The sequence below is a fragment of the Rutilus rutilus genome (assembly GCF_951802725.1).
Source record: "Rutilus rutilus genome assembly, chromosome: 9".
Classification (NCBI taxonomy): Eukaryota; Metazoa; Chordata; class Actinopteri; order Cypriniformes; family Leuciscidae; genus Rutilus; species Rutilus rutilus.
Window position 1 is genome coordinate 22,863,718 of NC_140223.1, and position 26,776 is coordinate 22,890,493.

General features: G+C 39.9%; 1 protein-coding gene across 4 annotated transcripts in view; it reads left to right on the top strand.

Moving 5' to 3' along the window:
• Positions 1-2,048: 2,048 nt before the first annotated feature.
• Positions 2,049-26,776, top strand: part of gdpd5b (glycerophosphodiester phosphodiesterase domain containing 5b) — a 59,544-nt gene continuing 34,816 nt past the window's right edge. For 3 of the 4 annotated variants that reach the window (XR_014628796.1, XM_084419529.1, XM_084419528.1), the window contains exons 1-2: positions 2,063-2,384; positions 24,347-24,521. Coding sequence is in view for 2 of the 4 variants with exons in the window: in XM_084419529.1 (XP_084275655.1) it covers positions 24,405-24,521 (117 nt within the window). In the remaining 2 variants the exon portion in view is untranslated. Of the gene's footprint in view, positions 2,385-24,346; positions 24,522-26,776 lie in introns of all 4 variants that reach the window. The other variant, XR_014628795.1, reaches the window with a different exon arrangement.

Genomic DNA, 26,776 nt, shown 5'->3' on the forward strand with positions numbered 1-26,776 from the left:
CTATGATTTTGGCTCTGTCATGACTAAATGGAACACAATCTTTGCCCAGACTGATGAGGAGTAATTCCCTTCATTGTCTGGGCCTTTAATGAACAGGCTCTTAGTCATCAAGGATAAGGAGTAATTGGCTGTGACCTTAGTCACTTTTACAAATTGAAGTCACAATGATTAGTTCTTAAGGTGTTAATCCCAAAATGTGGCTTGGTATGTTTTAGGTTTTGAGGTAATTATTCAGATAACCTTTCCTTTGAAATAGGAACAAAAAGTTGCATAACTCAAAACTTCTTTTTTCACCCTACACCATGTTGATCACTAGATGGCGATAAAAGAAAGCGGTTGAATAATACAGTGTTGGCTTTCTCAAATTCATGGGTAGTCTGTTCCTTTCCTTTTCCCTCATTAAATAAAATGAAATTGGTATTTGGGGTTTGGTATTTTAAAACTTTTGTTTAGCTACTGTCCTTTTATCAGACCTTTTTGACTCCAGATTCATAGAAAATAAAGATGCCTGCATGGTTATCCACAAGTACCACAGACAAATAGAGGAGTTTGGAGATGAATGAGTTGATTAGAGGATAGGTGTCCAGTTTATTTGAACAGGTCCTAAAATGACAGGGTAAGCAATTATCCTGCTGCAACCTAAACAACAGACTAGTTTTTAGTCTTGGTTCTTCACTTCCACTATTTAATGCATTATGTATTAGTACTAACTTAGCTATTCATTTGAAAGCACAACTTGATTTAACAGTTTTTACATTTTTCCACAGTTAGAAGAATTGTTGAACAAATTTTATTTTTTTATTTAAAAATATGTATATTTTTTTAGGTTATGGCACTTGCTATGTGAACACACACACACACACACACACACACACACACACACACACACAATCATGGACATGATTCAAACAGGTTAAATGGCCCTGAAAAAAAATTGTCACACTTGTGCTCCTCGCAGTCAAAAAAGACTGCATTGGAAATTAATGGGAGACGAATTTCATCTAATGAAAACTTTTGGTACTGCGGCCAAACAAACTCTTACTGAAAGCAATTTTTTGGAGATATCAAGCTCAAATTTGGAACACAAATTGTTTAGATTCATGGTTTGGGTTTTCTTGCAGTTTTAGAGTAAAACGTTTTTTTAATATATACATTTTTTTTCACTTCAGCAATAATCTGCCAAGTGTCATCTTTGAAAAGAGATCAAACTTAAGTCTGTGCAGAGAATTCAAGATTTACGACATTTAATTTTCAGGTCTATGCTCAAAAAGTGAATAAATGGATTATAAATACAGTGTAAATATAATTTAGTACCATAAAAATTCTCTAAAATAACAAAATATTAAATAAAAAACATTATAAAACTAAAATATAGTACATTAATTTCATTGAAATACTTTTTTTGACCGACATGCAAAGAGCAGAGGGTTAAATGCCTTTTAAATAAAAATGAAGTAAGAATATAAAAAAGATAATGAAATAAGTGTACACATTTTAAGGTGTCATTGTTACAGTGTACAGTAATTATATATTTAAGTACTGAGTAATATTTATTAACTACATGTACTTATAGGGTTAAGGTAGGATTAGGGTTTGGTTGAGGGTTAGTTGCATGTAATTATGCATAATTTACTGTTATCACTATAGTAACTACCTGTAACATATGTAACAAGGACACTGTAAAATAAAGTGTTACCGGTATTACATTAAAAGCCTTTGTTTGAACAAAACAGAATAAGGACTTTTTGTAATAATTCACTCCTGCACTTGAGTTCCTTCCTCTATAATGGTCAAACTCTTTTTTAAACTATATGCAAATAATGTTTTTTTCTTTGACAGTTTACGATTAAGAAAGTAATTTACAAATGAATGATAAAAACACTACATAGAACATAACAAATGTTGTATTTTTAGCTCACGGCATTGCATTGAAAATTGGACTCCTTCAACTGGACAGTAGGGAGCACAATAAGACAGAGCAGCATTTGGCCCCGCCCTCAGCGCATAGGCCCCGCCCATAAGCTAGCGGCAGGACTGCTCTGTGCTGTCTTCACTGTCTCCCAGAAGCTGGAGTGCAGGTACACACAAAGACCGCCCGGAGCCCAGAAAACAAACAGCATGCCCTCTGGACCCTTTTAGTTCAGACACTTTTAGTTTTTAGTGTTTTTCAAATTGCTTCTCGTGTCTGCCGTTGCACTCGCACTTTTAATTTACGTTAGTCTCATATTCTTTAAATATCCTTCGATAGAGTTGCTGTGTCAGTTGTTGGCTGCTACCTGTCCCGTTAGGTGTTGAAGGAAAGACGGAAGGAAGGAACGCACACAGGAAACGTTCCTCCAGAGTTCACCAGCTAAAAAACTACAGGGCAAACGCGTCGAGATAAGGTAAGAAACTCGCTATAAACGTGTTTTTCTTATTTTCATTTGATCCTCCGCACTTTAAATGATTTGTTTAATCGCTGACCACCATTAATGGTGGAAAAAACTGTTAAAGCCCTACATGTATTGTGTTAAATTAATGCAAGGCTATTCGTGTAATGTAATATTTAATGTAATATTAAAATTAGAAGGCAATCAGGTGTTACAATGGTACGTTTTACAATGTTGACAGGGTGCGGTGGGGGAGTCTTAAAAATCCCCACCAATGGAAGTCAAAACAAAAAGTTGAGTGGGTTCATCTTGAAAGTATGTATACATTTTAAACATATATATGTTGGACTTTCAAATATTTCAGTAAGCACAAAAGTTAGATTACAAGCTCTTTAACCGAAATCGCGTTGTAGCCATAGCAACAGTATGGCGTTCTCGCACTTATCCAAGTGGTGCTCACTGCAGAGCCAGATGATGACGTCCAGCTTTCCCTCTCTGAACGTCATTGGTTAAGCTTGACCTAGGCTGCATCCGAAATGCCATACTTACCTTCTGTATAGTAGGTGAAAAACAGTATGTGACAAAATAAGTTTGTCTGAATTCACAGTACTCATTACAGAGTTGGCAAATGTACCCGGATGACCTACTACTTCTGATGAGATTCTGAAGTGTGCATATGATGGACACTTTGTGAACGGCAGAGGATTTGTAAACAGCAGTGAAGCAAAGCCACTGACACTGTCAGGTCACATGATAATGACAACATGACGAATGTAGCACATCCAGATTACATTCATACTACAGACTCATACCATATATAACATTCTTTTTTAGCGGTCGTGAAGTCATTTTTCAAAATAAGTAACTATTCGAGAGTATGCGATTCACATACTTCCATACTAGTAGGCCAAAAACAGTATGTGAAAAAATAAGTTTGTCTGAAATCACAGTATTCATAAAGGAGTAGGCAAAAAAAGTATACCGGCTGACCTACTACTTTGGCGAGGTTCTGAAGTGCGCACACTTTACTATCAGGTCACATGATAATAACAGCATGTCGAATGTAGCATGCCCGAATTACATCCATATTACACATTCATACTATAGAACATTTTAGCGGTTGTGAAGTAATTACTTGTTCAAAATAAGTATCTTCTCAAGAGACTATGTGATTTTGGACACAGCCTTAGTCCAGTTTCACCTATCTAATGGATCTAGCCTAATGGGTGGAGGGAAACTGTTATGGGTAGGGTTATGGTGTGGTTGGACCTTCTAGCTCCATCCATTACATCCAAATTACTTTGTTAGGAACATCATCAGATAAAACATGAGGTGCGTTCCAATTTGCATACTTACGCACTATTCTATGACGGTTTTTAATATAAATAGTACGTGTGCGAGTTCACACCACTGATCTATATAGAGAATCAGTACAATGGATATACATAGTGCATAAGTGCTGTGTATAGCGTGTCATTTGGGACGCAACTATAAACCTTGTCCTGTTAATTTAGATTTACATATTGCAAATATGTTGCCACAACTTGAGTGTTTTGTTTTGACTGCTATTACGATCGATGTTTACATTTAAGTTTAGCACAAGGAACACCAAAATACATTTTATGTCGCAAAAAACATCAACGGATTGTTCTGTAAACAAACTGTATTGTTTGGAATTCCCCTTGCTTTGCGCGGATACGTTGTTTCTGTTGACGTCAGGTGACACGATCTGTCTGGTTTCCCCCTCAACATTCATTTGTTATTCCTGGAGCAAAATTCAATCTCCTCAAATTTGAGCTTGTTTTGAATATCCAAAAGAGTGGTGACAGCTTACTCTGTTTTGGCCATTCACTTTCATTATTTTACACTATAGATTGTCAGAAAATATGACAAAATTCTGATAAACATTGAAATATTCTTACGCATGTAAAGTCAACACACTCAGTCATTAATAGGAATGTTGCCAGGAACATGTTTTAATCAGGTGAATCACTTTAGGTACTTTAGATGATCTAATCTGTACAATCATAACCTATATCTCTATGTCATTGGTTGTTCATCTTGCTCCCTGTAATCTTGTAATCTTAATTGACCAATATAAATGCAGCTAATTCTGAGTTAATTCTGACTGAGTCACATTTGTACGTTTTAAAGAAAGTTATGTATTTTGGAATACTAGTAGCACGAAGACTTTTAGATTTTAGATTCCATTTGATTGACACATCTAAAATGCCATTAGAAACAAAACCAGACCAAAAGCTGAAATTAAACCCATTGCTGTTGTATCTTGCGACATACACTTGACTTTTATATTAGCGTTAGTTTGGGAAGAGTAAAGATCTCTTCAAACATCAGTTAGCTGAGTAAAAACACCACTGCCGCCCATCTCTAAGGAAACTGTCTTCATTTATCTAGCATGACAGGTTTAACATTGAATTATCCCTCCTTATCGTAAGTGAGCCGGGTGATGCTGTGAGATGACCTATTATTATTGTCAGTCCTGTGGGAGCTGAGCCATGTGCTGTCTTTGATTAGTTCACACCCCCCAATCCCACATGTCAAGGAATAATGGACGAGACACTCAAAGAACAGCGTTGCATCATTAGTGGACCAAAGGACATCTCTACCCTCTTAAGAAACCGCATCTGAAGAGGTGTATTTTGGGAGTCTTTAAAGGTGCAATACGATATTCTCCACATTATTTTTTTTGTTATGATGGTTGAAAATCTCCTCATATTCTGATAGCAAACACTATGTTAAGCGGTCTAAGTGTATTTTTGTAAATGTCTGTGAAAGGCGTAGGACCATAAAATGTTCGGTCCGAATGAAATGAAGGGATGTGTTCCCTGTAAGTCAGTGTGTGTTTGCATTCACTGCACAGCCTGTTCACGCAGACATCATACATAATCACCGTGTTCACGTACGCTGTGTAGACAGAGCGAGAATGGCAGGCAAACAGTTGTTTACGTTCGTTATTGTAGTACTGTTACTCACTGTACTGTAAAGTTTTCTCACCGGTGAATGACACATGATATAATCCTATAACGCTGTCCCTGTTCGTCTCGCTTCTGTAGTGATGGGTCGGTCATTTTGAACTAATCTTTAATATGACTCGGGACTACCGAGTTGTCTCAGAAAGTGATTCGTTCAGTTTGTGTTGACCTTCTGTATCCGGTACTGACTGCATAGCTCAGCTTATGTGGCTGTCACGTGATGAACGAATGACCCGAACCCGAAGTCAAAAGACTCGAAACGTGAACTATAATAAATTCTGTATCCGGTACTACAGACTGCATAGCTCAGTTTATGAGGATGTCGGGGGATGAATGAACAACTCAGATCGGGAGGTGAGGTAAACTAACAGCCTGAAGACCAAGATAAATTAATAAATAATTTCTGTTTCTCATAATTAGGCCTTTTCATTGCATTGCATCTTTTTTCTTATTCTAAATGCGATCAACATTTTATGAGTTTGGGGAATTTGGCTAACATGTAACATTTTAAATACATTCTGCTGAAATGAACAAAATGACAAAAAAAAGGATTTGTTCATTTTGATGAATGAGATTCAAAGATCCGAGTCAGTGAAATGATCCGAACTTCCCACTTCTTTCGTGTGTTTTGGAAGAGGCGTGGCTTTGGACGGCGATTTGCAGGGAGGGCGGGATCATATGCTTTCAATGCTAGCAGGCTAAAGTTAGCATTTCCCAGATCACCCATTGCACCTTTAAAGGGGTGGTTGATTATGATTTCACTTTTGTAACATTAGTTAGTGTGTAATGTTGCTGTTTGAGCATAGACAACATCTGCAAAGTTACAATGCTCAAAGTTCAAAGCAAAGGGAGATATTTACTTTTACAGAAATCGCTTTTTAAGGACTACAACAAACGGCTGGTCGGGACTACACAAGCTTCCACCCGGGTTAGTGACATCACTAACGCTAACATTTACATAAACTCCACCCCCGGGAACGCATTTATAGATTATCATGACAGAATATGCTAATCAATGACTAGAAGAGAACTACACATAAGCTACATAAATGAATCAACTAAACATTCAGAAATGTCCTGTTGCCTCTACATGTTGTCATTTCTCTCCATCATTGTCTGAATCCAGTTTGAACATAAAAGGCTAAAAGTTTTTGAAATTTTCAGTGCATGTCCATGTGAGTGCTCTTAAAGCTCCGCCCCCTGTGCCACGAGCAGCAGCTCATTTGCATTTAAAGGAACAGACACAAAACGGTGCGTTTTTGCTCACCCTCAAAAAGTGACAACTTTAACATGCTATATAAAAAATATCTGTTGGGTATTTTGAGCTGAAACTTCACATACACACTCTGGGGACATCAAATACTGATTTTACATCTTGTGAAAAGGGCATTATACCACCCCTTTAATATTCATTGTGCTTGATGGTGAATGATTTTTAACTTGGTACTCACAGCAGAAATCTATGGTTAGTTTAAATCGATTGTGAGCCCTCACTTACGTTTTGTCTTTGGTGCACTGAAAAGTTGCATTGAGATAAGATGGAGTCAGGTAGAGGATCAGCTCTTGCCCCCCTCACACTAACTTTTTTTTTATTGAAGTGATATGTTGTGATGACCTTAGCTTGCCAAATTTAGTTAATTTTGGAGCACAGGTTAAGGCAAAGCAGAGGTGTAGTGTTTGATGATTAAGTATAGCCTGTATCATATCATCAGCGAACAAATTGAAGCTTACTGCTGCACATAGTTTTCACGTGATGTCAAACCTGGAGGGCAAAACAAGGCTTCTTTCCTCCGCTGCCCTCTAGTTATTTTTACCAGCTAATGTACTAAGCTTTTATCAACTAATGTACTAAGATGGTGCTATTAAAGGGCAAATTCAGTATACACCTTATTAATGATGCATACTACTGTGTATTGCGGCAAGCAGCAATGCCCTGAATATGAATGCAACACATTACATTTCATGTAAGCATTTTCCCTTTGAAAACCAGAAAATGCTTAATATGGCTTATTTCATTTAGACAGTGATATTGGGGGACCAAATTCAATATACACCTTATTAATATAACATACTATGTACCGGCAAGTAGATGACTCCAGAATCTAAACGCAGTGTGCAACGTTTCACATTAAGCATTTTCCCACAGAAAAACATTAAAGAAACCACTTAAAATCTCAACATCCAATGAACAAACTATGCTTAAAATGAAGAATTCAGTAATACACTTGGATTTGCTTCACAATTTGTTTCATCGTAACTTAAATTGTTTTATAATGTGTAGCAAAATACTGCTGCGGGTGCTGTATATTGATTGCAACACAGGTGCCCAAAACTTGTAGTTTGTTCACATATCTTTGTTTTTCTTCTTTTGAGTGGTGATCTAAAAATTTGCTGCTTGAAACAAATGGAAAAATGGACAGGCTTGTGCTGTAATTCAAGGGATGTTTTGCCCTCCAGATCTCCGCGGCAGTCACATGATTGATACTATGAATTAGCCACGTATCCCATGTTGCCATTTCAGACAGATGGCACCTGTGTTTCCTGCCTCTGAGATTTCATATGGCACCGGAAGGGTTAAGGATTTGATGGCCTTCGTTTGTGCCAGAACAATGTTCCTACTGTTTCCGCATGCCTCGAATGCCTTTGTCAGGTGCCGGTTTTCCAGGGAAACATTTCAGCACCTACTGTATGATTAAGGTCTGATCCAGTATTACTTTTTTTCTCACACTGGACTTAATCTCCAGGGGTTGTTGCAAACTGCTCCATTAGGCCATTCTTGTGCTTTCTGCATTAGCATTTTGGAGGGCAGCGGGTTCAGCTGAATGGAGAACGTGCCAAGCTCAGCATCCCTCTGTTTAGAGTGAGTGAAGCCATCTGAACACAGTATGTTTATGCTGGTTTGTTGTTCGTTTTGATCTGTCCTTCGTGTGTAGGAAGTGTTAAGTCCTTCATTTTGTTTCAAGATATTTTATTCGAAAACATTTTATTGGCAAAGACCGCTTTTTATAGACGGTTGGGCCACTGTTTTTGTATTTGATTTAATTTGCATTGAGAATTGCTTTAGGGATAAAACGATAAATATCCTGTTTGAATTCCATGTTTTGATATTCCACACTAACGTACCCTGTTTAGAGTTAGAGTTTGCCAATATGCCAAAAAACATGCCAGATTTTTGCTGGCAGTCTGAACAAATCCTTAAAAGGCTCTCAAAACGCAACTGGAGAAAGCTTGACACAAGAGTAAATTCTAACCAAATATGGTTGATTGCAGGCAGTCAATTAGTTGGCTGAGGAGGAATGATTACTTAAAGAGCACCACTAAACAGTGTTATGTCTTTAGCTCCATTACCACTCTCCTGAATAAATGATGGGGCATTAAATTAACCACATTTGATCGTTCAAAAATGGCGCTGTTCCACATTAGCACAATGATGTATGGGTTAGAATTGATGCCCTGTCATCTTTAAGCTTTCTGCTCGTAATTAAAACTATATTGTCTCTGATGTGCATAGACAAGCTTGGGTTTTAAAGATGTCAGAGAAAGAGAGAGAGAGATTTATTTTGTCAACTGTTGTATGCACTCTGTTGCAGTTCCAAAACCTGAGGCGAGAAATTCTAATTATAAATTAATCCTGTTTATATTTCATTCAGTACTGAAAAATCTATAAAATAGTTTTTAAAGTGCAATTTATTCCTGTGATAGTAAAGTTGAATTTTCAGCAGCCATTTCTCTAGTCCTCAGTCACATGATCCTTCAGAAGTTATTCTGTTTTGCTGCTTAAGAAACATTTCTTATTATCAATGTTAAGAGCAGCATATCATTTATATTGAAATCTTCTGTAACATTATGTTACTTTTGAGCAATTTAATGCATTCTTAAGACCCCGATATACTTCAAGCGAAATCAAAGAACGAACTGATATGACGTAATTTTGAACAAAATCAATCCAAAATTAAGTTAGGTTTGTGTTCGCTTCAGGAATTCGAAATGGCTTTGCCGAAGCAAACTTACTGGAAAAGTCCACTCTGGCTGGTAAACACCTTCAAACTCCCATTGGTCCATGGCGATTAAGTAATAGGTAGGTGTGCGCTGAGGCTCCACCTTCTTTCACATAGAACTCTTATCGGGTTTATTTCTTCTGTTGAGTCCGTCGATGTCAGACGTCCAAAGGTAAAAACACGAAACACACTGGAGAGGCGCTTTATAGTAGAAAATGAAGTTGTACTTCTGATGAAACGAGACACTGACACTGTTTTTCATGTTTAATACTGTAAAGCTGCGTGCTTTTAAGCAATCTATTGTATAAAGGGCGCTATAAATAAACGTGACGTGAATTTCTGAAGTGCTGAATTGCAGAGCGCGTGCAAACATATTTTCAAACATATTAAAACATACTTTTCTTATGCTTTCTTAAAAAAAAATGCTTGCTGTATTCTAATTTTTGTTGTGTTTATTTTGTTATTGGGAGGAAAGAGTGCAGCACAGATTTACATATTCATCTCAGCAGTGTGGGTGGCGTCGGGATGTTCGCTTACAGTATATCGCTGCTCACGTATTTCAAACTTCTTTTTACCCCTAAGCGAAGAACGAAAAAGAACTTCGCCGTGAGTATATCGAGACCTTTACTGGATAAACTGTACTGACCCCATCTTTTGAGTTTTGGCAGTGGAAATGTATTATTTTACCTAATATTTGTGTGTATACATTGTATGCTTGTTAGAGTATCATTCCATTATCTTAGCAACATGGTAACATAATTAGATTTAAATCAATTGCAAGTTGAGTCTCCTCTCATTTTTGAGCAAATGTGTTATTGGCTATTGTTGCTTATACTTAGCAGGTCAGTTAGGATTTTGCCTTTTGTTCCTCTACTGTCTCACTCCCCCCCCCAAATGGCACCACCTGCTGCTTTTAATTAGTGCCAGTGAGTAACTAAAATATCCTGAGTACACAGACTCAGCCCAGCTCTCATCTGTGGCATTTTAAATCATAGACTGTCTCCAGTCAGGGAGGAAGGAGGCATCTGTAACACTATATTGCTACCCTTATAATTACACTGATGGGCATTTAGCACTGTCGGTAGTTAGTCTGTGAAAAGTGCTTTGTGTCACTTGTCAAAACTTCTAAATAATGCCTTCAAATATACCATTTTACCAGGGTTAGGGTTAGTTAGGGTCAGATAAATTAGTTGGATTCATAATGGCTAGTAATTGGCTGGTTTTTTGTGTGGTTTTTTGTGCGTTTATTATGACATTTTAATTAGGGCCAGTAAATAATTTTCTTTGTTTTTTAAAATGAAAAGTCACTGTGTCCTGAGAGTGAATGTTTCTTCTAAAATAGACGTCAAGTGGAAAAATGACAGCATCTAGCATCCGTGTTCAAGACAACAGCAGCTTATACAGTAGAGGAAGGGAACTATATTTAACTCAAATCTATTACAGTGTCTTCGGTCAATCAGAACAAGGTCTTCCTAGATGCTCATTGCTCAACGTTCTGCTGACTGGGTGTTTTTTTTTTTTTTGTCTACTGAAGATGTCCTCTCCTTGTCCTGGGAGACATGACGAAAACTGTTTGCTGGAACTCTCCATCCAAGAGGACAGAGTTCTCAGTGAATGAGAAATTAATAAGGAAACGCATCGGACATGTGACCTAGTTCATATACCCTCACCAATTCTTGAGCGTTTTATCATGATTATTATAGGCTAGCTGTCTTGGTATGACAGTCTATTAGTCATTTAATAGTAGGAAATGAGGGACTTGCTTACTTGTTTTTTATTGCCATGTGTCCCTAAACTAGCCTTTGATTAATTTAGATGGCAGAGATTGATTTAAAAAAACTGCTGATTTAATTAGCTTTTTCCACCTTTAAAATACATTATTAAACTCTTATATAAGGAATAAATGGATATGTCATGTAAGGGATCAGGTACAGTCAGATGGTTTATCTTGTTTATCTTATTTGCACTTGATTGGCTTAAAGTTATATGTTTGTAAGTTGTTATAATCTTTCCCTCTTTCCACATACAGCTGGCTTTCCACCGAAATTACCTATCATTAAACATTAATGTCACATTAATGTTTTCTGGCAGTGTAGATTGCAATCCTCATGCATTCTCTTCGGGTTCATTTCATATCTTGACTTGAGGTAATGACTTGAGGATTTATGTATTATTTGTGTCACTTAAATAGTGGTCCAATGTTTCACAAGCAACATATTTTGCTGTCACATAAACATTTTCCATTGCAATATTTGTGTCATGAGCTGCCCTAAAAGATAAAAAAAAACTGCATTAATGCGTTGTGCTATGTTGGCATTTTGGACCCTCTGAATGAACAGATTTCCACATCAGAATTTTGCCATGCTCATTAGAATTCTGAGCGAGCTGTGGACTGCGAAGTTGGCACGTCTTTCTTCACAACAGAATTCTTCAACAAAAAGATTGATGTATGGAATCAATCAAACACTGACCTTTTCGTCAATTTCTGTCACCAAGAATAAGCCTAATTGGACTTGAGCGGTTTTTCCATAAATAATATAGCATCCAAGAATATTTTCAAAAAAGCTCTTGCGGCCAGTGCACATTGCTGTGAGAAGTACCCATAAATTCATAAAATGTATTCATAAAATTACTCTAAAGATTATTTCGTTTTTATATGTTGTCGAATATGGTTTTATGACTTATGAATTTAGGCCATTTCAAAAGCCATTCGCATGGAGTTGAGGACCAGCATGTCTCAGAACTCATTTGACACTGTAATAATGACACTGTTATACACTGTTCATGCAGACATTGGTGAAAAACGAAATAATATAGAGGTCTTGATTAAAGCATTCATCGACATTAGGGGCCATTCACACAGAACACGTTTTCCATCCGACTGTGCTACTTTTCCATTGTTTTTCTACCAAAAGGCAGATGACATGAAAGCAACACTTATTTTGGTCACCATTTCCTTAATTCACAAAAGATATGCCCCACGTTGGGCATCAGATATGCTGGTTGTTGAATTTTTAATGTGTTACACATACACAGGTTTAATGTCCTGGATATTCTTGATTTATCTCGCTGTTTTTTTAAAGGGGTCATCGGATGCCCATTTTCCACAAGTTGGTGTGATTCTTTAGGGTCTTCATGTAAAGTTTGTAACATATTTTGAACACATTTTGGTTAAAATTGGAAATATGCTAATACGGGACAGTCCGTCAGTGGTCGGGGGCGGAGCATGAGCAATATGACATCATATTGCTCAGAAAATCCAAACGGCTTGATGAGAGTGTTTAGACTTTTTGACAGTGGCGGCTGGTGCTAAAAAAATGGCGCAACAAACTGAATTATTAATCCAGGACTGAATGTAGGCTAATTGTTAAATAACAATTTAACAGTGATAATGTAGCTATCATTAGCCTAAAGTTTAGCTAAAACTTCAGCCGGTAGGGTTGGGAAATAGCCAATTGCCAAATAAATCTGAATTTTTGGGCTAAATGGCGATGTATGGTATAATCTGAGTATTTAATTATTATTTTTCTATTTGAATAAAAAAAAAAAACTGTATTTAATTTTTTTTTTTTATATTTAATATCCTGATCAATATTGTCCTACAAACAATGTTCATATTGAAGGTTATAAAAACAAACATAGTGAAACCTTGCTGTCTATCTGCAGTCTATCCAAAAAAGGGGTCAAATCACATTACAATCTAAAAACAAAATAATGCTTTTTAAAGTAGTAGTTAAATTTACTAAACTTAAAATAAAAAATTAAAAATAAAAACAAAGCTAATATCATAAAAATACACATGTAGGTTTGAAATTCTCTAGCACATTTATGTTCACCAACAACAACAAATATTCAACAACAAATATTTTAGCTAAATATATTTATAATTTAGTGCTAATGTATATTTTAGTCAGAATAATTGCCCTTCTGTTCTATTGCGCTCCGTCTGTTCGGCGCGCATGCACGCGGCGGCGCTCGTTCACGGAAGTTTAGCTCATGACAACAAGCTGGAAATATTGCCTTTCTAACATTTACAGATGGAGAATATGTCCGTGAAATGTAAGTTATGCACTGAGGAAATTATTGGATGTCACTTCAGCTTATGGCTAAATATTATTAGAGGTATATTTGTTTCAACCAATCGCTGCACAAGTGAAGTTTACGTGTGATGACGAAAGCACGTTAGTGCGAGCCTTCCCGGAACCCATAGAGAATGCATTGCAGTGCCTGCAGTTCGAAAAAAAAAATCTTTGAATGTAAGTCTATGGGAACACTCTGGGCGATTTTCGGCCATAGTGAAATCGCCCAAAAAGAGGCGGTACTCCACAGAACGTGACTTGGCGCTGATTGGACTATATCCAGAGGCAGAACAACAGTGAGTGACTGCTAGCGTAACTCTGTGGTTGAATGAGATTGTGATTGAAAAAGTCCCTTTCACACTTTGGTGGTGCGTCGCCCAATCGCCCTAATGAAGAAACCGCCGCTGCTTTTTGAGGCAAAAAAAAAAAAGGAGTGAGTGAGTGAATGGATTTCTTTCATTGTATGGTGGTTGTGTCCACACGCTGCAAAGACACCATATAAAAGTGAATTTGCAAAACTCTTGGTCTTATTATGTTTGGAGATTACTATACTGGATGAATTTCAATCTCTTGAGGGAAGTTTTATCTACTAGTTCTTGTGAAATAAGGTTGTTATAAAAGTTAAATCCAAATCCAACTTTTTGATAGGCAAACGTAGGGTACATTGCACAACCATGTAACCAGGTGTATGCATCATTTTCAGTTTGTTCGATAGGCTCAGTTTCTCAAACAATATTCTAAGAAACAACCTCCACCACCCCAAATATTATTTCACCTCCAGCCGCACCAGCTCTGCTGGTCCTCCGCCGCTCAGACCCTGTCTGTGTTTATTTAGGTGTGCTGTGGAAGAGGTCAAGTCCGAACTGTTTGTGGTCTTTGTAAATTCCAGCCTGAAGTGTTTTAAAAAGGGCCATCTGATCTGTGAGGTCACATTCACTCCCTCGTTGTAAGGGAATATTTTAACTCGGGCTTTGCGCAAGGTATTTGGCAGTTTTGAGCAAACAGATGGTTACTGGAATATCTTTTAGTTGTTATAGAGAGGGCGAGTAGGGGGCGGGCTGCTGACACAGCATTGGAACGCTTCCATTTCGGAGGGAGTCAGACATAAACAACCTGCTAATATGAGTCAGGCCATGGCAGAGCCTGTATCATCTTAATCACCACCCCTCCATTTAGTAAAAACAACATGATTTAGACTAGTTAGATGCCAGTCTAGTGTAACGTTTTTTTTGTTACTGTTTTCAAACTGAATCCTCATGTTAATCAGTATTATTTTCTGTGGTAACAGTAACACACACAGGGTGTCTGGGAATAGTTTTTATTTCCTTTAAGCACCGGTTACTCTGAACATCTGAACTGGAACAAATTGCTCCTTAAAGAATAATTTACCTGATACACACGAAGAGAAGCTTAAGAAAGCAATTTGTCTCCTCCTGTGGAAAATGCAACACCTTTGTCCTTTAAATCGATCAGATTTGACATCTTACGCCTGAATAAAAATGAAAAATCTGCAACCTTTCCCTAAGGCAAAGGGGTGATTGTTATCATTTTCTTCAATTGTCTCTTCACTTGTCGAGGACTGATGGTAGTCATTTGTAGCGCATCAGTTTGAGGAACCCTTGATTGTCTGCGGTTACTTTAAATGTCTCACCAAATTGACCGTGGTACAGTGTCATCTTAAAAATGACTCAGTGGCTTCTGGCTTGATTAGTTTGTCACTAGGCTGTAAACCGTTTAAACCTGCTTATCTTTCACTCAGTGTGACCAGTACTTTAACCTAAGTATATAGTAAACATGTTTAAGATATTAATAGTGGACCGACTCACAGTGGACATTTCTGGCTAAAGGTGCAGTCAAATTTACGGTTGTTCGGCGACTTTCCCAGGCAAAATCCAGGCATTTTAATATGAATCCTCATGGGAAATTTGAATCAGGGCGAAAAAGTTCCACGCAGACTTTCCAACGGGTTCATGGTCATGGATTTGCCACACAGACCTACAAAAATCTGCTTGAAAGTGACTTTTCTGTGCTTCATGCATCACTAAGCTATTGACAATAAACAATGGACCTTTTTTGCCCACAAACTTTTGCCAAAATTTCACTAATGTGACTGCACCTTAAGGCTCTTGAGACTGTCAATGATACTGACTCTTTTTGCCATGGGAGGTTCCTTCTAACTCAACCTTTCCCTTCTAACTCTAATCTGAGATTCAAACTGCTGAACCGTTTCCCTTAATGGAGGCTGTTTTCTGGCTATAGGAAATGAAGCAGCAAAAAAGGAGAATATTGTTCCTAAACTCTCTCACCCATGTCAGAACCCTAAAAGTATGGTGCCAGAGTCAACTAGAGCTTTCAGTGCTGAACAACAACGATTGCCTGATGTAAAAATTTCACATAGTTGACAGAAACTGACTCTTGCCTTATTTGGGTGTATGTTTATGTATTGCACAAGTAAACATTTGCTGGTGTGAGTTCTGTTGATTTCATCATGTCATTATGCTAAAATTATTTAGCTGGCGGATGCAGAGGAGATTTTATTATGAATGACAGTCTTGAAAATATCAGTCAGAGAGCAAATCTGAACATCAGTGTTTATGAAGTTTTAATTTTTTCCACAATATGGATATTAATAACTATTGACACAATATTTTTCCATATACGAGAAAGCTGAGTGTGTGACTTACTCAGACATTTTATGCTGACATCATTAGTGCTGCTGGCAATTTTTACCTTGTACAACTTCCAGGAAATATGATAGACATCATAGAGGAAATACACGATTCCACTGACAATGTCTAAAAGGGAATCATTAGTTCTTCCCAAGTGCTTACCTTCTTCCTTTCACCTGATAATTAAGTGAACTGGTGACCAGGCAGAAAGTTGATATATTTAAAGAGACAGCAGAGTTTTTGCGCTGCTTCGCCGTGGTCTTGTGTAATAGCATGTTTTCTATCTCTCTGAGGGATCTGTTGAGACACAGAACAGGTGACGGCCGCATTTCATCTCCAGTTCCTGACAACAGTGACTAATCCTAATTATTTTAACCTTCACACTTATTTATTTATTGGATGATATTAATGAATAAATACATGATGATTCATTCTAATTTAGTTTATTAAATGGTTCATTCTAGATGTATCCTGGCACACAAATATTAAACATGTAAAATATTGATGTAAAAAGCCTTCCAGCCATGTCTGGCATTACCAGATCGAATTAACCCTATAATTATCCCACCTGTTAGATTACCGTTCCCCTTCTAAATTTTTCACACACCCAGCAGTAAATACAGGAGATGCTTAATTATTCAACAGTTCTCCAAAATGGCTTCTCTTCTCTGCATGGGAATGCAAGAATAATTGCTTTCTTTTTAATGAACTAACACTGACAGCTAATTTACAGTAATGAACACGAGAGAAGCATTTGAAGCTCATTTTTGTTATGAAAGAAATTATTTTTGTTATATAACACACCCTTGAAAAAGCATATTTCAGTCTGCCTTGTACAAGCGGAGCTTTTTAATATAATTTAAAATATTTCACTCCAAGGACATGGCAAAGCAAATTAGCGGACGCTAATTCAACAGTGTGGCCTCTTAACATTCATCGTAGCACTATGCAGGTTCATGATGTCAAAATGAGGGGACGTGACCTCTGATGTTACCTGTAATCTTCAGTTAACCTAAAATGTCTTTGCTATCATGTTTCCGTGTGCATTTGGATTGAGGGTTCATGCACATTCACATGAGATCTTGGTGACGCAACTAACTCCCATTGCTCTGTTGGCTCCTCTAATTACCGGATACACCTCCCACCAATACAGTGCACATGAAAGGCTGCTGGTGGTCTCTATTCTCTGCCTGATGTCCCTGATTACTGTTTGGGTGAACTCTGCAATGAATCATTTAGCAGATAAGAAGAGGAGGTGCTCAGAGATATGATAGTCATGCTTATAAATATGGTGGTGGTTGGTAAGATTTTGAAATCTCTGCTCTGCTCAAGAATACAGAACAAAACATATTATTGTGAAATAATTTAACAATTTTAAAATGTAGTTTATTCCTGTGATGCAAAGCTGAATTTTCAGCATCAATACTCCAGTCTTCAGTGTCACATGATCCTTCAGAAATCATTCGAATATGATGATTTGGGCCATAGGACACATTATTATCAATGTTGAAAACAGTTGCGCTCAGAATTCTTCTCAGAAAAAAATTCAAAAGGACAGCATTTGTTTGAAACCGTTTAAAAGTCTGTACTGTCTATTTTATGCATTTTTGCTGAATAAAATAATTAATTTCGTTCAAAAACATTAAAAATCGTACTGACCCCAAGCTTGGGTACTGTAAACATAGATTCTTAAACGTAAAACGTTTAAGCAGATTTGTAGCGGAAATCTAAAAATGAACAACATTGAAAGCACTTCTCTGTCAGCTTTTCCGCAGGATTTGTGTAAATGAAAAAGATGTCATTAGATGACAGTGTTTTGGCTGATGCCAGTGCTTCACTGCCTTCCCTGATAAGGGTTCCAGAGGCTTAGTACCTCATAGAGACTGATAAGCAGTGGAAAATCTCTGGGCTGAAGCTGCAAGAATGTGAATTTATTCTCTTGGGTAATGCAGTGATGATTACAATAGGCACAGCGCCGATCTGGTGCCTGACCCACATGAACACGAGAGCAGTTGAGGGTCCACAAAAGATTGATCCACAGACAGAAAGTAGTCTGAAAGCAGTCTCTTATGCTTACGTAACAAGGCTGCATTTATTTGATCAAAAATACAGTAAAAAGAGAAATATTGTGAAATATTATTCCCACAGCTTTCTTATTTAATATTATAAAATGTTGTTTATTCCAGCGATGCAAAGCTGCAGCCATCTTTCCAGCAGCCATTATTCCAGTCTTCAGTGTCACATGATTCTTCAGAAATCATTCTAATTGTTTATTTAGTGCACATTTCATATTAATATTAGTATCATCTATGTTAAAAAGTTGGCTGCTTAAAAAGGAACACTCCACCGTTTTTTCATATTAAACTATGTTATTCCCTTAACTAAGACGAGTTGATACATACCTCTCTCAGTGCGTGCACTCAATCGCTCTGGTGCGCGGCGACACTTTGATAGCACTTAGCTTAGCCCAGTTCATTCATTAGGGACCAAACAGAGATGAAGTTAGAAGCAACCAAACACCTCCACGTTTTCCCTATTTAAATAGTTACACGAGTAGTTACACGACCAAGTATGGTGACACAAAATAAAACGTGGCGCTTTTCTAAGCGGGTAAAAAGGATAACTATAATGTATGGCGGAATAGCACTTGAGAGCACTTCAACTCGGCGCAGTAAAAAGTCACGTTGGTTCTAATGACAGAAGTGAGAGGGAGAGGATTTTTCAGGAGTGATGATATTACTGCGCCGAGTTATCCTTATTTACCCGCTTAGAAAAGCGCCACGTTTTATTTTGTGTCACCATACTTGGTCGTGTAACTACTCGTGTAACTGTATTTAAATAGGGGAAACGTGGAGGTGTTTGGTCGCTTCTAACTTCATCTCTGTTTGGTCCCTAATGGATGAACTGGGCTAAGCTAAGTGCTATCAAAGTGTCGCCGCGCGCCAGAGCGATTGAGTGCACGCACTGAGATGAGAGAGGTATGTATCAACTCGTCTTAGTTAAGGAAATAACATAGTTTAATATGAAAAAAACGGTGGAGTGTTCCTTTAAAATTTTTGTGAAAACCGTGACACGTGTTTTTTTTTTTTTTTGGGATTCTTTGATGAATATAAGGTTCAAAAGCAGCATTTATTTGAAATATAATCTTTTGTAACAGTATAAAGGACATTCTTGCTGAGTAAAAGTAGTAATAAAAAAAACGTCTCAGGTTACGACTGTAACCTATGTTCCCTGAGAACAGGGAACGAGACACTACGTCAGAATGACGCTATGGGGAACGCCTCAGGCGTGACAGGTGTCTGAAATCAATATCAAATCACGGCAATCACATTGACCGGCGACAGCCCGTGAATCATTACGTGAATGATTAACATGCGACCTGCAAGTATAAAAGGGCGCCTTGCAAACATGACAAACATCCTATCGTCTGAAGGGACTGTTGCAGGCAGGCCCCGAGGCATGGCAGGAAGACGTAGTGTCTCGTTCCCTGTTCTCAGGGAACATAGGTTACAGTCGTAACCTGAGACGTTCCCTTTCGAAAGGGAACTCTACACTACGTCAGAATGACGCTATGGGGAACGATATACCAACGCCACCATGCTAAGGGGAGTGCATGCCAAAAGGCAGTGACAACTGTCAGAACCGGCAATTCAAATGAACGCTAGTACCACTCACCCCCAGGTCACACTGAGCTGTCAGTGACAGCACTCCCTACGGTCATAGCCCAAGCTAAATGACACCACAGAAAACCTCCATAAACATAGTTTAGTGAAAGGTCTACCTGGGCCTGCTCAAGGGCCTAGGACCACAACTTCAACTTCTTAGAAGGGGTCCCTTCTAGGGAATGTGGCTAGGGGAACCTGAGGGAACCCCAGCCAGTCACTATTCAGGGGAACGTGCCACCTGAAATGCCACCAGGCAGGCCTGACCTGGTGTCACCATATAAGACACTACAGTCTGGCCACTTCCTGTCTGTCCGAAGACAGAGCCTCTGGACACTTGCCTTTAGGAAGGCATCCAACCCGAGGGACTGCGAAGCAGGCAGTGAACCACTCGGACCGGATCTCAGAGACGGGATATCCTGGAGAGTATGACTCAGCATAGTGCTTTACAACCCTTGCCAGCGAGGGGAGTTTCTCTACTCGATCCACGGATCAACCCAGTGTTTGTGTTTCAAAACACTAAGGAGGCCTGTGAGGGCCTAAGGACTGATCTAACTGGGAGGCCTCATAAGAGGCCTACGACCGACTGATCAGACTCAGGAGACCACATACTCATACTGACCCTCAGTGAGGGGAGCATTAGATCTACCTGGTAGGCAACCAGGCTGTAGCAGGATAAAGAGGTTCCAGGAGGGAACCCGTAGCAGAGAATACAAACTTGAGTTGAGCCAGGGCGCAAGCTCACCTTCGGTAGCTGCCTGATAAGGTCTGCTAAACTGAAAGTAAGCGGCCACTAGCTTACAAAAACCCAGCACCACAGTGAAACTACTCAGGGAGACCTGGAGAGGCCTACTACCTGACAACCACAGTATGTGGGAGCTCACCTTCAGAGAGGCCTGGTGAAGCCTACTATCTGATAACCACAAAACGTGGGAGCTCACTTTCAGAGAGGCCTGGAGAGGCCTACTACCTGACAACCACAGTATGTGGGAGCTCTCCTTCAGAGAGGCCTGGTGAAGCCTACTATCTGATAACCACAAAACGTGGGAGCTCACTTTCAGAGAGGCCTGGAGAGGCCTACTACCTGACAACCACAGTATGTGGGAGCTCACCTTCAGAGAGGCCTGGTGAAGCCTACTATCTGATAACCACAAAACGTGGGAGCTCACTTTCAGAGAGGCCTGGAGAGGCCTACTACCTGAAACACCATGCTAAGTGGAAACACACAGTAAGTGGGAGCTAACCTTCCAAGGAGGCCTGGAGAGGCCTACTACATGATAACCACAGTATGTGGGAGCTTAACTTCAGGGAGGCCTAGTGAGGCCTACTACCTGATAACCACAGTGCATGGGAGTTCACTTACAAAGAGGCCTAGAGAGGCCTGCTACATGACAACCACAAAACGTGGGAGCTCAACTTAAGGGAGGCCTAGTGAGGCCTACTACCTGATAACCACAGTGCATGGGAGTTCACTTACAGAGAGGCCTGGAGAGGCCTACTACCTGACAACCACAGTATGTGGGAGCTCACCTTCAGAGAGGCTTGGTGAAGCCTACTATCTGATAACCACAGAACGTGGAAGCTCACTTTCAGAGAGGCCTGGAGAGGCCTACTACCTGACAACCACAGTATGTGGGAGCTCACCTTCAGAGAGGCCTGATGAAGCCTACTATCTGATAACCACAGAACGTGGAAGCTCACTTTCAGAGAGGCCTGGAGAGGCCTACTACCTGACAACCACAGTATGTGGGAGCTCTCCTTCAGAGAGGCCTGGTGAAGCCTACTATCTGATAACCACAGAACGTGGGAGCTCAAGAAAAACCACATTAAGTGGAAACTCAAAGTATGATGGAACTCAACTCCAGGGAAGCCTGGTGAGGCCTACTACCAGAGAGCCATGACATGAAGGAGCTTACTTTCATGGAGGCCTGGAGAGGCCTACTACCTGAAAACCACAGCTGACAGTGGGCCAGACTGGCAGTCCAGTTGACTGTCTATGGGGCTTTGCCTTCAGGGAGGCCTTATGAGGCCTACTACCTGATAGTTCAACCTCAGGGCCACTTAGTACCACAGTATGAGGGATTCAGCCCTCAGGGAGGCCTAGTAAAGCCTACTACCTGATCCCCACAAAAAAATGTGGGAGCCCATCTTCAGGGAGGCCTAAAGAGGCCTACTTCCTGAAACGGTCTAATCAGCTGGATGTGTACTGCTGCTGGGGACTCGCCTAACAGGGAGGCCCGGTCGAGCCTACTAGCTGATAGCGAGTCTTTCTGCTACTTTAATGAACACTGCTGGAACCATACTAATAAAAAACTTTCCTAAAGTTTTGACCTAGTGTATGCTCCACAATGTTGTGACCCACCTCCGAGGAGGCCTGTTAAGACCTACTACTCGGTAGTGAGTCTTCTTCCTCCTTGCCAGTATGACTCCCTAAGTCTATACAGGGAACGAGGTCTGTAGAGAAATAAATGTCAGTGTTATTTGTACACACAGATATTCTTAAAAGACCAATCAGCTCACCTGCGGCATGCAGAGTGAAGACTCCACCAGAGATTCACAAAAACCTGGGGTCCACCACTTTTACATGCCTAAAAGAGGCGCTCACACTAATCAAGCCAAGGCGGGCCAACAGAACATAGTTCTATCATGGGCCCAGCCCCAGGCCTGATGTAGCAAGAACGCCTGGGGAGTCAGGAAGAGAGAGAGGGCTGGTAGAAAAAGGCCCTCCAGGGAGATCAACCCTTACTCACGCTGTGTGCGCTTGCGCTGGATGACCTCCCTTAGATCCCTCTTCTTGCGGGAGGCTCGCCTTCTCTGTGTCCTACTCCTCCATGGAGGGGGCGCACGAGAGGCGACACTGGACCTCTGGTCCTGTCTACGGTCCTCGGACCGAGAGGGACCAGGGCCTCCCGTCTGCCTGGGCTTGGACCCGGATCTCAGCGGTATACATGTCAAAAGCAGCTGAGTGTGCCTTCGCCTCTCTAAACTTCCCAACCACCGTTCATCCACGGAGGTAAAAATTTAGAAGGCGAAACTGGTGAATTGAGGAGAAAAGGATTTCTCTTTCTCCCCGATATCAGCCATGTTAAGTCACAGATGCCTCTCCGTGGCCACCATCGCTGCCATCGATCGGCCGATCGCGGCAGCAGGCCTGGAGAGACAAAACTGTGGTTCGACGCAGCTCAGCAACCGCCTCAGGGGACAGCCCCGCCCCCTGGTCGAGATCCCACAGCAGGTCAGCCTGGTAAGCTTGCAGCACCGCCATGGTATGGGGAGCAGCGCCGGCCTGACCTGCTGCCGTGTATGCTCTGCCATTCAAACGAGCTGATACTTTAAGCGGTTTGGATGGCAGGGTTGGAGCTTTAAGTGTCGACACCCGCCCAGACACGAGACATTTTGTGAACGTCTCGTCAATCGGCGGTATCGACACATACCCATGCTTCCCGATCCACTCAACATCAGCGAAATCACCCCGCTGATGTCAGTGAATACGAGCAGAGCATGGGTTCTTCCAAGCCCTCTCGATCTCAGTATGGAGATCAGGAAGGAAAGGAAGGCTCACCTGAGCTGGTGGCATATGTTCAGGGAGAAACCGATCGTCAAGCTCCGCGAGCGATCTCTCCCTGAGCGCGCCGCCATGGCAACTGAAGTTTGTCGGCGGCGCGCCCCATATCAACCACCAGCTCAGCATACACGGGGCAGGATGGCTGACGAGGCTCTGGTTTTTTTTTTTTTTTTAATTCATCCTCATCAGCCATTTCTTGCCCGTCCTGAAGAGCACTCACTGCAGTACCAGTAGGAGAAACGTCTCCGTCATCCACCTGCAACACGCTCTCGTCAGTCGATGACGCATCTGAGAGGGTTTTTTTTTTTTTTTTTTTTTTTTTATTTGCACAGGACGCTCCCTCGAGAGCGTCCCGTGCGTGCTCTTCACTCAGACAGAAAATGCACATTTCATGTGTGTCACCCGGCAACAAAAACCTTGGGCCAACACATATAATGAAATTCTTTACCTTAGGACTTGCCTTAAGTGTGCGCTTCATTTTCTAATTGCCGTTAATGCTTGACATTAAGACCAGACAAAACAGTCCCTGAAGACGAAAAGATGTTTGTCATGTTTGCAAGGCGCCCTTTTATACTTGCAGGTCGCATGTTAATCATTCACGTAATGATTCACGGGCTGTCGCCGGTCAATGTGATTGCCGTGATTTGATATTGATTTCAGACACCTGTCACGCCTGAGGCGTTCCCCATAGCGTCATTCTGACGTAGTGTAGAGTTCCCTTTCGAAAGGGAACTTCTTACTGACTTCAAACTTTTGAACTGTAAATTTCAACATCTTTAACAAGCACAAATTGAACTGTAATGGTCAGTTTTAAGAATTATGCACCTACAGTATTTAGAGGACCTGGAATGGCATTGATCAGTGACAGTGTTGGAATTGGAAAAACACTCTCAGTTCTCCACTCCTCCCCTCTTATGATTTATGGATGTGTCAGCCATTTGAAGTGTCACATGGTTCTAATGCTAATCTACTGTTTGTTTTATGCAGTGCTCTGTGTGTGTCTTTCTGCAGGGTCATTGGCGGTCAGTGGGATGATAGTGAGGTGGGTTGGAGTCTGGATTGACGGAGCATGGTGAAGCACCAACCCTTACAGGTCTATGAGAGACAGCTGTGTTTGTCATGTCTAACCGGAATATACGGCTGCCGGTGGAAACGCTACCAGCGGTCACATGATGACACCACCAAGGTGAGTTACCCTGTCTCTAAGCCATCTGGCTGTGACTTGAAGACTTTATTAAAGCTCAAATCCCACAGGTAAAATGAAAGATGTCTCATTTTAATTCATCGCACACACCTTTTACCTGAGTGTTTTTGCGAACAGTTTTGCTGTGGTGAAGTTTTTTGGATCAGATTTCAACAGTGATTAAATCCAGTTCACACTGCCCCAACAAGCGGCATCATTTCAAAGAAGCTAATGTTGTTTTTTCTGATTCTTAGTCATTTCATTCTGTTACTACTTAAAGACTCAAAACAAATAAAGAGTCTGTTTAACCAGTTCTTTTATCAGAATCACATCAGTGGTTCATTCGCGAATCAGACTACACTGATCGTGACATGTTTGTTGTTGTGTGGTGTCCAGTGGAACAGTGGAAGTCAACTGACTTGGCCATAGGACCCACATTTTCCATGGTCATTTAGCCACTACCCATTTTTTTAAAAAATTTTTAGGAATTTGACCTAATTCTATTTATTTAATCCTATTTAATTAGCCTATATAATTATAATAAATTTGCGTAAAAAACGAAAAACAAATGTATTTCACAAAATTGGTTGACACACAATGGGGTTATGGATACAACAGTTACCATGGTAAATACACAATACTAACATGAAGTGTTTATAAAATGGAAATATGGAAACTGCTCCTGATTAATAGAATAAACATGCCTGCATGCAAATCCTTCCCAGCTGACACACGACGTACCAGTTATATAATTTATTGGTGCTTTGGTAATTTCATGACTTACTAATTGACAACATAACTACGACGTTGCATGCTCGGAATTTATTTTTGCACTTTATGAAGTGATATACATCACATGCCTCCGCATTTGCACGCGCTATGAGCACAGTATAATGGCTAACAGGACAGGAAAGTTTTTCTGAGTTGAGATACTTTATATTTTGTAATGAAAATAACGCTAAAATAATAATACTGACATATAACCTGACATCTCATCTGACTGCAGAATCTAAACGTTTTTCTCAGGCGCTCTTTACTTAAACTGCGTCTGACAGAAGAGTCAACAGCGTTCACACGTCTTTCAAAATAAAAGTCTTGCATTAAAAAAACATAGAATTATGTTTATTGTTGTTTCTTTGACTGCAAACTCCTCGAAACTTTATCGTGCGTCCCACAGAAAACAGCTTAGGTTCATAACGTTTAAGTAACAACCTAAACATATACAGATTGTTTTGAAAGTGTAATAGGTTAACTGGGATTGGAAATTAATAAGGTCACATGATGAGTCATAGTTTCCAAGAAAACCTTTTTGAGAAGATCAAAGTTCAGATTAGTCAAGGGTCACTGTGCCGTCAGGTCAGAAATTCATTGGCTGATTGCAAACTCTGTTCCCTTGTGTTCTTTATCTGCGTCTATCTTTGTTTTGTGCATAGACATAGGTGATGTAGTGTCAATATGAGAACACAAGCTTATTAAGGAACTCTAGGTCACTTAGAGGTCAGTCGTTTAAAAAACTTTCTCAGTGTAGTGAACCAACATTTGTACTGTATAGTATACATGTGAAATAACCAGACTAATGAGCCTTATTCATTAAAAAAAGAGAAAAAACAAATGGAGCCTGCCATTAGATTTCATAAGACTTGATTTTAATGTGTTTTAATGACAGATTTTAATGTATTTTAGGATTTACTTGTTATTGAGGATAAAATAATTTACTTAGGAATCACATTAATCATAATCTTTTTATTTGAGGGTCTTTTGACTGGGGTTTGCTTACGTCTGCTTCAATAGAGTCAAGTATATGTAAGTAACGATCGGTCTCATGCGTCAAAGCACTTTTTGTCTAGGATGCCGTTTCCATGAAGTTAATTAAAGGACATGTGCTGAGCATCAGGGGAATTGTGATGTTATATATGTGTGTTGAAAGAGCTGCCTCCAGACTGCCAACAAATGGTATTACCCTCGTTGTCTAATGCAGTGAGCGAGGCCAAGAGTCCACGAGGGTGCTTTAGTAAAAGAAGACTTTAATCAAAACATTGCAGGTCTGTATAAATTTTACGTTAGTGGAATAGTGACAGCGTCAAGGGAACATGTGGCCTTTCATGTTGTACGTACCCTTTGATTTGCCACAGTAAGTGTTACGCTAATAAACATCCTCTAGTTTTTTTTCTTTTCCATGATCTCTCTAAGGACTTTCAGTAGCTCAAAAACACACATGTGTTAGTGGAAAAACTATAACCCTTCCTTTTCATGCATGT